At 36.4% G+C, this 13,585-nt stretch overlaps 2 protein-coding genes across 2 annotated transcripts in view; both read left to right on the top strand.

Annotated features, from left to right (window-relative positions):
* The window catches only part of LOC109844637 (pentatricopeptide repeat-containing protein At1g30610, chloroplastic), a 9,100-nt gene extending 8,062 nt beyond the window's left edge, over positions 1 to 1,038 (top strand). Inside the window, 1 exon segment of the mRNA XM_020413755.1 lies at positions 657 to 1,038. Coding sequence (XP_020269344.1) covers positions 657 to 998 — 342 coding nt within the window. The 3' untranslated portion in view covers positions 999 to 1,038.
* Positions 3,400 to 12,493, top strand: LOC109844316 (protein PAT1 homolog 1-like). Its single transcript, XM_020413304.1, is given in 6 exon segments — positions 3,400 to 3,785; positions 5,217 to 5,377; positions 7,327 to 7,383; positions 8,168 to 8,237; positions 9,953 to 10,285; positions 10,288 to 12,493. Coding segments are annotated over 6 exon segments (2,250 nt in total). The 5' UTR covers positions 3,400 to 3,730; the 3' UTR covers positions 11,862 to 12,493.

Here is a 13,585-nt window from a genome sequence, read left to right as displayed (position 1 = left end):
TTTGGAGTTTTATAGAATATGGGACGTCCAATTTCGAGGGCAATTCTTTGTTTTCCATCTAGATTTTAGCATCACAGAAAATTTTAGGGTAGTTTTGCAGCTTTTGCGTAGGAGTTTTATGACTTTGTTCCAAATGCCTTTGTTACCAGCTTGATGAGCCCTTGCGAATAAGAATATGCACTTCATATTATTTGTGAACAGCCTAGTTGCCTAAAATGAAGAAAGGAATGCACTGGCCTTAGGAGTTGCCTATTTGAAATTTTTTTTTGTATATGAATGGCTATGAATCACATGTTGACTAAATATGTGATCTTAAAGCTTCCAAAGCCTTTATATTTTAGTTTTCTTTCTTATGATCTGTTTATAATGCACAGTTGGTAAGTTCAGTTTATGTTGTCATTTTTTTAACTAATGGTTTGGGCTTAATAGCCTAAAATCCTGAAGTAGGATTCCACTCAGATTCATATCTTACACTGCATGATTCTGAACTATGTCATGAATTATGCCAACCTTTAGATAGAACTCTGAATTATGTGCATGAATCCAGATTCATACTTTTCACTTATGATGGAAGCTTCATCTTTTTGGACAAGAAATTTCTATCATGCATCTTAGAATCAACTTATGTTCGTGCAATTGTGTGTATCATTGTGCAGAGGCAAGTAATTGAGACTACCTGGGAGCACTTGATTCGTTTTGGTCGTGCTCCACCACCTCCCCTCGTCAAAGAAAGATTTTGTATCAAATTAGAAGAAGATGATCACTTTGGTGCAATCTCTTGTATTGAAGTCTATCAGGGAAGTGATTTTCATGCCTTTTCCGAGAAATCATGGTTGAATTTACTGCAGGGCAATGCTCATAGGTTCAGGAATGTTACTGTTTCGAGATTGACTCGAGAATTGAAACACCTGATCAATGAAAATGATGGACCATGTCATTTGTATCAAAATCTATTGAATGTTTGTACAAAACTATCTGAAGTTACAGATGTATCATAAATTTATTTTTTGAATAAAGTTTTGTCTCGCTTTCGTTAAACTCATGACTAGGAGAAAATTATCGACAAAGCTGCCGACACAGGGATAAAGATGAGAGATTATAGTCTGACATTATGATGAGTAGTCTTGAAAAGTCTGGCAAATCATGAAGGATAATGGCAATGGCAACCATACAAAAGGGCGAAAGCTTGCCTTTTTCGGGAGGTGAAGATCCTAAAAACATGAGTGGGTCGTTTTGAGTGAGCCACCCATTGACTAAAAGTGCTAACTAAAGGAAGCCTACAATCACCATATGTTGTCATTTGCTTCTCTTTTGTGCACTTTATGGAGCTGAAGTCCAATATTTTGCTCTTTTTTGGTCACTGTTTAAATTACTTCACTTTCATCCTTAGCTTTTACTAACCTGGTCAGAGGAAAAGCTAAAAGGAGGAGAATATGCACTTTTCATGTGTTGCTCTTTTGTTCAATTTCTTAAGGTGGAAGCAAATTGCTTGGGATCTTATAGAAATCAACACCAAATATTCCACATTGAGAGGTATCCTGTTTGGATCTAAGTATGGGAACCATCTCCTGTATCAACTAATGGGTATCACTTCTCACATCAAAATTTGCGTAACTATCATAATATTTCTTCATTTTTATTAGTCTGAAATCTGAAATTTATCTGCAAGAGGCACTTGGGTAAGCTTTGGAAAGATCTTTATCATGCCATTCTCTGACGCAAGCAAGGGGCACTCTTGTGGTCCTTGAAGAGCCTCGTAGTTTAAATCCCCCCCACCCCCCTGTTTTCTTTTATTCTTGTTCCTTAAATTATGTGGCTAACATGTATGCAATATTGTAAACATTAGCGTGCCGACCATGGTATAAAAATGTGGCCCATGGCACATTATTATTATCATATTAAAGTGCAGCAATATCACTGTTTTGCACTTGATCCACTAGTTCATTTTGGGCTTGTATGTATCAAGAATCATTGCTTGGATTCTTTTACTTGATGTAATTAACATACGCGTCTGTTTTCAAGTTAATATTGATTTCCAAAAGATGAAGTCTTAACTCAATATAAGAAGGAAATAAACTATTCTTTTTGTGCATCTGGGTATGTGCAAGTACTAGCTTTTATATGCAAGAGGGTCTACTAAGAGTGGAGCCCACTATCTGCTATATGCTTTTGTCCTGAGGGATTTGTGATGGTCTAATGATAGTTTTAGCAAATATAATGGATGGACAAATTTTCAAAACCGACCACTTTGGGATTTTAATTGCAAAAAACGACCCATTTCAATCTTATTTATAAAAACCGACCCAGTTGGTTGAAACTGGGTCGGTTTTTTAAAAAAAAATTCTCAAACTTCACGGGAGTTCAACTCCCGTGAAGTTTTGTTATGAGAAAAACTTCACGGGAGTTCAACTCCCGTGAAGTTTCCCAAAAAAAATTACAAAAACCGACCTGTTTTCAGCCCCTGGCTGAAAACAGGTCGGTTTTTGTAAATATTTTCAAAACCGGTCGTTTTTTGCAATTAAAAACCCAAAAGGGTCGGTTTTGAAAATTTGTCCTATAATGGATAGCATGAATGGCAAGGGTGTTAAATTGTAACTCTCAAACTCTCGAGTCTGAAGTTTCAGAGATCGAATTGTGCCGATCATGAATTTTTAAAACAGATTTAGGAAACTGTTATTGTGATTTTTCTTCTAGTGTGAGTTCGACTTCTAAAGCCTCAGCGCTGAAACCCATTTCACTTTTTTTTTTTGAACTGTGAAACTTCACGGGAGTTGAACTCCCGTGAAGTTTAGCAGCTTAATTAAAATCTGCTAAACTTCACGGGAGTTCAACTCCCGTGAAGTTTCGGAAACTTTTTTTCAAAAACCGACCTGGTTTCAGCGCTGAGGCTGAAACCAGGTCGGTTTTTACAAATATTTTGAAAATGGGTTGTTTTTTACAAATAAAAAATCAAAAAGGTCTCTTTTGAAAATTTGTCCATTAAAAAAATGCCTCCCAAACTTTGAAGGGAACGTTAGAGTAGAAAATTTTAAGTACCAATTATAATTTCATAAATTAGAAAAAAACATTTAGCTAATTCCTCCCACCTATTTTTTATACTCACCTTTTATCCTAACGCTCACCCGTTAATAATAATAAACTACATTTGGGCAATAATATGTAAAGATACACTTCTTTAACTATCGTCAAAAGCCAAAGTGATTATTTATTAAACTTATCATCATCACAAAGGTACATAACATACAATTTTTTAGTTGATCACTAATCATTTAGTTAATTAATAATTAATTATTAACTTTGAGATGAATATAAACCTACCCTTCTCTTTCGAGTCTTTTCTATTGGATTTATTAGAAATTCAGCACAGTAATTGAGAAAAACAGGAGGAGAGAGATATAGAGGGAGAGAACGAGGATTAGAGGACTCGATCGTTTAATAAATAAAAATCTCTCTCTCCTCCTCTCTTATCTCTTTCTCTCTCTCTCTCTATTAAAAAAAAATACTAATAAATCTAGGGTTTCGTTTGTTGCTCTGGGATATCGACCTACAGAGGAATCAAATCTCTGCAAGATCGATTTTTGATTGCGTTTCTCATCTCAGATCTCTTCGCCGAAGAAAACCCATCAATTTTTTTCGATAAAATTAGGTCTTTCGGTTTCTAGATGTTTGCAAATCCTTCTAGCTCTATTGATTTCAGTAGTCTTTCTTCGAAGAATTTGAATTGTTAAGGATGGGGGAGATAGACGGCGTGTCTAGGGTTTCAGAAAGCCCTAATATTGCGTCGGGTGAGATTTCGTTTCCCTTAATTTTTATATTTTTATGAAATTGAATGGTTTTTTTTGCTTCTTAGATCTGTCATAGTGGCTGAATTGCAGTATGATTTTCTGTGAATCTCTAAGCTCGTTGAACTCTTACTGTTGGATTGAATTGGCTGTGAGATTTGGTCTAATACTGAATTTTACTTTTATTTTGCTTTAAATTAATAGAACCGATCTAGGTTGCATCTATGTGCATCTATTTATTTGGAAATGGTTGTGGAGACTGCGAATTTGTAAATTTGTATCTGTTTTAAATTAGATATCAGCTCGACTGAAATCTATGATGGTAGAATGTTGTTTCGATTGGATTTGAATTGCTATATTAGGTTTATTTCGCTATTCTGATGCATATTACCAACAGTGCTTTTTAGGTACTGCTTTCCTTTTTCTGGGTATTAATTTATTCGCACAAGGCATAGCTTTTGATTTATAAACTGTTAGGGTGCTTATTTGAGAGGATGCTATAAAGGTATCCGAGACCTAGTTCTGTGGATCGCGTAAGCTGTTTCTGCCTGAGGTTTCTTTTTTCCTTTTCTTGTGGTGGTGTTTCTTACATCACAGAGCTTGCACTATCTATCTACAAGGTCTCGGATATTACATTGTTAAACGGTTTTGTCCTTGTTGAACAAGTTTTTGGACAGGCTTGCTCTAAATACTGAACTTATATCCTTTTCCTTGTAAAATAGGTGCATTGAACTTGTCTTTCTGTTTTTCGAAGTTGTTTTTATGTGAATTCTGTTTCTCCGGTTATTGATAGATTAGACCATGTTTCAACTTATTGTAGCACTTCTTAATGGACTGTGGTGCGGCAGTGGTAATTTGTTGCTGCAATAAATGGACTGTGGCACATTAATGGACCATGGTGCATCAATGTTAGTTTGTCAGTGTAATGAATTTCATATTCCTTAATTGCTTGGGTTCCTCAATTCATCTGCAAATTATCTCCTTGCTTGAGGTAGTCTATATGTCAGGGTATCTGTTAAAACTGAGTTGCTTTATGGTTTAGCAATTGTGACCAAGCATTGTCATTAATCATTATCAACTGGATCAATTATTAATTTTCTTTTGTGAGAACATACCTGACATGTGGACTGGTGAAGTTGTAAAATAATATATTTCTACTTCATGGGAGTTTGATGGTACTCCTAAGTCTGCTATCGTATTTACTGACAAAGTTTGATGAAATTTCCAATTTTTTTCCTCATGTTTATACAAGTTTGATGAAATTTCCAATTGTCTATTGGTTTAGAAACCAGTTTCTTTCTGTATTTCTTTAGCTTCCATGTCCATTGTTTTTGTAAGTGTTGGATCACATTTCCTTTTTTATATTTGTGCACTTGTAGGTGTTGAGTGTTAAAAAAAATTCTGGGTTATAATCATAGTTTCTTCCACTTGTAGGTAATGCTGTATTTGATGCGTCACAATATGAATTTTTCGGTAAGGATGTCCTAGAGGAGGTTGAATTAGGGGGATTAGAAGATGATGGTGATGATACCGGGTTGGTTGAGAATGGCGATAAGGAATATCCATTTTTTGCAATTAAAGAAGAAAAAGAAGAGGTGCGTTTCTTTATCCGCATGATGAGATCTGATACCCTATATAATTTGCATTATTGCCTTTTGCTCGCGATTTTCAACTGTATTATCTGTCATCTTTATCTTTCTTAAATTAGTTATTATGGTTTGAGATATTATTATTTTTGTTCGGCTATTTGATGTCTAGTTTTTTTAAAAATATTTTCTAGTACTTCTCTAATATATGGTTTGTGAACAATTAAGCAACTATTAATTTTTTGAAGCGATGTTGTCAAATCTCTTCCACTTTCCTTTGTACATAGCACATGCTGATAGTTATTCATCCCTTGACTTATTGAATGTCTTACGTCAAAATTTAGTCTTTAAACCTACACATTTTTAGTAACCATCTTTTCCCCTTACTTCGTCTGATTCAGCAGAGGACATATCTTGCTGGCTCTATGATTCATATGTGGCCTATCCTCTCAATCCTTCTTTTGATGTTGTACAAAGAGATGTTTTTGAAGCAGCCTGAAATGTGTACATAGTATTCTAACCAAGTATTGTGTTTGAACTATTAGAAGTAGGCACATGGTTTTAGGTTATTGACATGTTACAATTTTTTAGAGGTATAAGGTTTTTGAAAGTTGAGATCCTTGCTTATACAGCTTCCTGATGAGCAATATCTCAATATACTTATCCTGATGTTTAGGAATATATATGGTTGCTTCACATAGTCAATTAATGATCTACACCTAGTTGTTTTAGCTAATGAAATTTGAAAAAGTCTCATCAATGTATATTATGAGAAAAGCTGACTAAGGTGGTTTATGTTTTGACTAATCCTCTAGTTACACCAGCTTCATCTTGCGTGAGGAATATGCCAAATTTCTTTTGCTAAATACTGTACATGTAAACTTCTTTTAGCATGTGATATTGTATTTTACAGATTCAAAATAAGTGCTTTTGGAAGTAAATGTTAAAGAAAAATAATAAACTTTGTTTTAGTAATTTTAGTTTGCGGGTGTTGATCACACACGGGGAGGGAGAAACCTTGTTAGAACTTGGATTTGAATGTAATGATATTTCCATTATGTATTACATGGCGGGAGAATTTGCTATTCGTTTGTACTTGCATGAAAAGAAAACCCCTAACATTGTATATTTTTTGTTTGGCTTTAAGGTTAGAGCAAGAGATGTCTTTTTCTTTCCCTTGTACTAATTGTAAATCAGCTGTAACTTTTATGGAACTGAGTAAGCAACGGACTAATTGAAACCTTGCATCCTCTCTTAGTCTTAAGGAAAAGATAGAAAATGTTGTAGAAATTTTAGATTCTGCATACAGACAGGCTCAAATTTGATATCTAAAATCCACTTAGTGATACAAGCGAAAAAGAGGAGGGAAAAAATTTTCAGAAGGAGAACTTCTAATACTACAAAGCCCCGGTCTCTGGAGACTGAATCCATACAAATCTTCTTTGTCTTGTCTTCAAGTTCATGTCTTGGATTTTTTTTCAGCTCTACATGGTTATCAGTAAACATTAGTTAGAACATGGGAAGTAAAATGAGTTCACAACTAAGTTTAGAAGCCAAATAATGGAGATACTGTTTTCTTTTTGTACACCATTGCGCTTAAACATCCATTTGGATACAGTAATAAATCCTAGGTAATATAGGTTCTGTGTGTTGTAAGTTAAATAATTTCTCAGGATCAAAAGTTTCCTATTTAGAAAATAAATCCATGTCAAAGCGTAGGAGAGCTGTTTATTCTTATTTGGGAAAATAATCTATTTTGCCAATTAATGGCTGTAAGTTATTACATTATGACATTGGTGGCGCTCAATTTATTTATTTTCTGAACTACTAATGTCTTGTTTGGTGAATGTTTACTTACATGGTTTGTATTCATAATAGTGGCTTCCTGTTTTCTCAGTGCTTCACTTATGCATCTAATGTTGATTTTTTTTTTGTTTTTTTGTTTTTGGCATTTGCAGGGTGAAGGTATTGGGCTATTATCAGAAGTTGATGATCTTTCAAGAACTTTCTCAAAGGTTAGGTTCTAGAGTTAATTTTTTGCATGCGTCATCTTGGACTTCACAAAATGATCGATATATAATTTGCATTTTAAATTGGTTAGAGAAGATTTTAGATTATGTTGCTTTTGATGTAGTCTTTATGTTTAACTTCAGATTATATCCTCTAAAACTTTGTAGCTTGTGAATATCCAATTTACAGATATATTAATCTCGGAGAAGCAACGGTATGTCTCGAGATTAACATGTAGTTAAATGAGCAAACATTCGAGAATATCATGTCATATCGTTTTGAAATATATCGATGGAAAGATGGAGCATTAAATGCATGTTTTCGTATAAGCATTAACTGTGACAGAGAAACATAGTTTGGTATTGCTTTGATCATGATGAGTTGATTGCAATTTCCTATATATAACTTTTTCCTAATGTATTTTCAGATGACTTCATGGCATAGATTTATCCCTTTCATATGATTGTTCAACATTTCTTACGAAGCATATTTCAAACTGTCTGGTTAACACAATCAGAATTCTTAAAAGCTATAAACTGATTTATGCTTGATTCTGAGTTACGAAGATATGACTGCTTTGTAAGTGTCCTATTTGATTTTCAATTAGGACACTTGTAACCTAGCCGGTCAATACAATCAGAATTCTTATAAGACCAATCTACTCATGGTTATGATTACTACTACTGACTTAGCTCTGTTATTTTTCTCTTTAAGTTTAAATTATAAAATTTCCTTGTCATTCTGTTTTCACTTTGATTTCCTGATATTTATGTTCCCTATTCTTCTCAGTTAAACAGAACTGTCAGTGAGCCACAAGGCATCAGGAATGTTCATGGTAGAGGATCATTTTCCAGAGAGGGTGAGCATTTCTGACTTTTTTCAGCTCAAGATGTCATTTTAAAAGCGCACAAGAAATTGATGAAGTTCAGGAGCTTCCTTTTTTTTTTCTGCATTACCAGTTCGAAAGTGGTAGACTCATTAGCTAACTATTCTCTTGTTGTTTGGTTGGTTAATGGGGCTATTCTGTGGCTGGTCACATGCTTGTGTTGGTTGTCATTTTTTTTCTTTTCTATCTTGAGTGAGGGGAATTACATGTAAACATGGACTAGTGTAGATTTGTAATTTACAGACCAAGACCAACTTAACATTCATCAAAGAAGTAGTTCCACACTAATGGAGGAACCCTATGTTACCTGAGTACTTCTAATCAGAAGCTGTACCCGACACATACCCGTATCCGCACTCAAACTTCTTGGACGCTTCTTGAATATATGCGTACTTTTATTGAGGCGTATACTCAATCATATAATATATGTTTTAATTTAAAACACTCATACACTTCTTGGGAGTATATTCTACACTTCTCATCTACTTCTTATATATTGATCTCATGTGAATGAAAAAATAATATTGATCTTATGTAAATTATTAATTTTAATGCATATAAATATGCATAACATACACATTTATAACCATGTCCCAGTATCATCTTTTACAAATTTGCTGTCCCGTACCCCGCACCCGTACCCATATCAGTACCGTACCTGTACCCATGCAACTTAGGAGGAACCAAAGTCAACTCAGAATGCGTTTAAGCAAATCAACCAAAGTCAACCTAAAGTCAACCCAGTATGCATTTAAGCACATCATCAAGGAACAATAAGAATGTCTGCAATAACGTTATGGCAACAAGCTTATTCTCTAGTTGTCATCACATTATTGCATACACTCTTCTGGTTCTTTGATGATGTGTTTAAATACATTCTTGTTGACTTTGGTTCCTCCATTAGTGTGAAAGTACTTCTTTGACTAATGTTAAGTTGGTGCTGGCCCATGAATTACAAATCTACACTAGTCAACATGTTTTACATGCAACTCTCCCCGTCCAAAAAGAAAAGAAAAGAAAAATGATGACCAAAACAAGTATGCAAACAATCACAAGAAAGCCCCATTAACCAACCAACCAAAAGAAAGAACCACCCTGATCCTTGTGTCTCAGCTCATTGTTTTATATGAAGTACTTTGTTACTTTAGATTGAGTTTAATCGGTAATTTCTTTCTATTTAAACAACCCACTATTACCCATGCCATGCGTTCTCTTGTATTGCTACTTCATTATAAGCAAGTCTTATATGAGATATGAACCCCCACCCCTACGAACAAAACATACATACAAACGCAAAGCAGGAGCCCCTCCTTATTTTTTCTCTTCCTCTTTTGGTTCTTCAATTTTCAAGTGTTGTTCTTTGAGGAGGTTGGTTTGTTAAAAAGTTTAGCAACTTACAAATGCTAATAAGGAAATAAATTTGCTTTTGTGAGTAGGAAGTTTACGGCATAAGAGAAGTTAGCTACTAAGCTACTTGAAAATCTAAGACATATAACAAAGTTAACAAATTTTCCTCTCTTTTTCTTTCAAATTGAACAGGATACCACTGTCTTCCCGTAGGTTGGTTTTCCAGATAATCTGGGAAAAGCTAATTAGTGAACTGATTAGTTTTTGATTTTTTATCAACTTAATATGCATCGATTTATTTATCTAAAATATTTAAAGATCTCTTTTTGGTCTCTCATCAGGTTCTCTGAATGTAGAGGTGAAGCAGGAACCAGACTTCTCAAATTGGGCTGATCAACGCATGCAAAATGCTGAAAATGACCATGACAGCAAGAAATGGTCATCCCAGCCGTACCCTTTTCCACCTGAGTCAAAGCCATTGTACAGAACTTCCTCATACCCTCAACAGCCTCATACCCTCAACAGCCACATCCTCATTTACAGCAAAACATTGTCACTGAGCCTGTTCCCATTCCCAGATCATCCTCTTTCACTTCCTACCCTCCACAGGCTGGACCTCCTATTCCCTTTTCTTCTCCAAACCTATCCCATTTCTCTCCCCCACATCATTTTGCATCTGGACTACCTCATGGTCTCCACTTAATGGGTGGAAATATGCCTCAATTTGGCCCTCCAGCCCATCACATAAATGCCCGTCAACCAAGTCCAAATCACTGGCCAAGCCAAGATGGGCTAATTCAAGGAATGCATAACTCTAATGGGTTAATGCATCCTAGATTGCATCAAGTTCAGCCTTCTCCACCTCATTTCTCAAATCTGCAGTCTCAGATGTATGGTCCTCACCCTCCGATGCTCGGGATGCCAGAATTGAGAGAGCAGAGGCTCAGACCACCACTGCAAATGCAAAGGGGAAGACAGAACCCAAGATTGCCACACCAGGGTTATGATGATTCTGGATGGCCACGATTTCGTTCAAAGTATATGTCAGCAGAGGAGATCGATAGTATCGTAAGAATCCAGCATGCTGCAACTCACAGCAACGACCCTTATGTTGAAGACTACTATCATCAAGCCTGTTTGGCAAAGAAATCGTCCAACTCGAACTCAAGGACGCGGCACCATTTTTGCCCTGCTTCCATTAGGGACCATCCCTCTCACACTAAGACCAATTTAGAACCTCATGCTTATCTTAAAGTCGATGCCCTTGGTCGTCTTCCCTTCTCTTCCATTCGCCGACCTCGCCCTCTTCTTGAAGTTGATCCTCCTTCCAATTCTAGCGATGAAATTCTAAGCCAGAAATCTGCTACCAGGCCTTTGGATCAAGAGCCGATGTTGGCAGCGAGGATCACCATTGAGGATGGCATCTGCCTTCTTCTTGACGTCGATGATATTGACCGCTTATTACAGTTTGGTCTGCTGCAAGATGGTGGGATCCAGTTGAGGCAGAGGAGGCAGGGACTCTTAGAGGGGTTAGCTGCATCACTTCAGCTAGTTGATCCTCTTGGTCCTGGTATTGCACCAAATGATGATCTTGTGTTTCTGCGCATTGTTTCTCTTCCAAAAGGACGGAAGCTTCTCTCTCGTTTTTTTACACTTCTTTATCCTGGAGATGACTTGGCTCGAATTGTTTCCATGGCTGTATTTCGCCACCTGAGGTTTTTATTCGGTGAGATGCCATTGGATACTACTGCAGTGAAAACAACTACAGATCTCATGCTTACAGTGGCTTCAATTGTTCGTAGAATGGAGTTGGGCTCACTTAGTGCTTGCCTTGCTGCGATTGTTTGCTCATCAGAGCAGCCACCCCTTCGTCCAATTGGAAGTTCAGCTGGTGATGGTGCATCTGTTGTTGTCAAATCTGTTCTTGATAGAGCCACAGAACTTCTAACTGATCAAAATGCTGCACCCAACTATAGCATTAGGAATCTATGGCAGGAATCATTCAATGCTTTTTTTGGATTGCTCATGAAGTACTGTATAAGTAAATATGAAGGAATAATGGAGTCGTTGGTTTTGGGGGCACCAAATGCTGCAGCATCTACTATTGGGCCAGAAGTTGCAAGGGCTATAAGCCAGGAGATGCCTATGGAGTTATTAAGGGCGAGTTTGCCTCATACAGACGAGAACCAGAAAAAGCTTTTGCTCGAGTTTGCTCAGAGATCAATGCCAGTTACTGGACCGACTAGTTAAGGCTAATCTCAAACGGAGATCATGAATGCAGTATGGGTGCTTTTGCTTAATCCCACTGTCACGATGCAAAGAACACAGGTCAATTTAATCGTCTATGCATATTTTATCCATTTTTACAGGCTTAAATTTTACATTACCTGGCTTATATGGGTAATTTTTAGTATTGTAGTGGAGTTTCACCTAGAAGTTTCTCTTCTTGGGGAGCCTAATTTTTATTCGCTCTGAAATTGGAACTCCAGGTAAAATCTAGTAGGGGTAGGATTTGTACAGGTTCAGTTACTGGAAACCTCCCTTTTTTTCTGCTGTTTTTATCGAGGATTGGGGAATTGGGGGGTTTCTCTTGGTTTTTGAGGAGAGAGTTGGTTGCGTCGAACCTGCTGTTTTCAAACGAACTTAGCATTTCTATGGTTTGTTTCTTTCATTGTTTTCTTGTTATTTTGCCGATTCAAATGTATGTTGGTGTCTGGAAAAACTGATAATGGTTGAAACGCTCAACACTATATGATGTTACATGTTTTTGTATTCTCTGTTGTGACTTTGAGACTCTTTCTAATTGTTTAGGATCACTTTGATCTACAAATGTACTTAAAAGGTTTCTTCTGTGTTTGCGGAGTTCCTATTTGTTTTTAAGATTTTCAATGTACATTGTACGGAATCGTTCTTATAGCATCTCTACCGAATGCTTGTTACATTTTTTTTCATGTAACCTTGTTCAAATGCTCGTGATCATTTTTTTGACATTGAAATGGTTGAATTGCTCAACAGTATGATGTTTACGTGTTCTTTTGCATTTTACGTCGTGACGTTGATGCCCTTTTGGTGGTCGGATACTAACTGGCCCACCAATGTACTTAGGAGGATACCCATACGCTTGGAGTTCCTTATTGCTTCCAAGTTCTACAATGTGTTAATGCGTACTGAACCAATCTTTTTCACTTCAAAGTTTCCATTTGCTTCTGTGTCGACAGTCGTCGATGCCTTTTTCTTCCTCTGTAGGTAGTATTGGATTTGGATCCAAATCTAGTTAGAAATTTGCTCAGGTGTTACATAACAACAAAGTCTGACATACCTGTAAGATTAAGGTAACAGGGGGTGAAGCTACTCTGTAAATTTATTCATTTAATTTGTAGGAGAGCGGAGCTTTCAAGTTTTGAGAAAGCTCAGTTTCACTTTTGTGGTTATCTTCTTTAGGACGTCGTCCTTTTGAGTAGCGGTTTCTTTTAGCATGGATTTGTGATCGTATTATGACGGAACCCACACGAACTTCACAATGCTCACATCCTCTTCCTGCCTCTTCTACTCATAAAGAATCGATGCGCTCATCGCATCCCTCTCCTCCAAAGGAACTTCATCTCTTTATGTGCACATGGAGGCATGAATTTCCTAGGAATATTCGCATGAAAGCTAACGAAAGTTACTGATGTGCTAATTTTTTTTTATAACTTGGGTTATTGAAGTGTTACTTTTTACGACTTATGTATTCAAGTGTAAATGTGGCGAAACAATATGGTATTTATGTGCTATTTAGCCAAAAATTTATAATGTCATGTCACTGGTTATGTCTATTTACAAAATAATTGATTGTTACGATTCATATGTTAGAGGAGGATAAAGCTATTTAGTTGTCATCGTCGTTTTTGTGTCAAAAGAAGCATACGATGGGGGATCCAATTTCACGTGCTAAGAATCAAGGCCGTGGATACTTTCGAGAGTCTTTCAAAGCA

Source organism: Asparagus officinalis, chromosome 6, assembly GCF_001876935.1.
Source record: "Asparagus officinalis chromosome 6, Aspof.V1, whole genome shotgun sequence".
NCBI lineage: Eukaryota > Viridiplantae > Streptophyta > Magnoliopsida > Asparagales > Asparagaceae > Asparagus > Asparagus officinalis.
The sequence above is the reverse complement of the archived record's forward strand: the minus strand, read 5'-3'. Positions and strand labels throughout refer to the sequence as shown.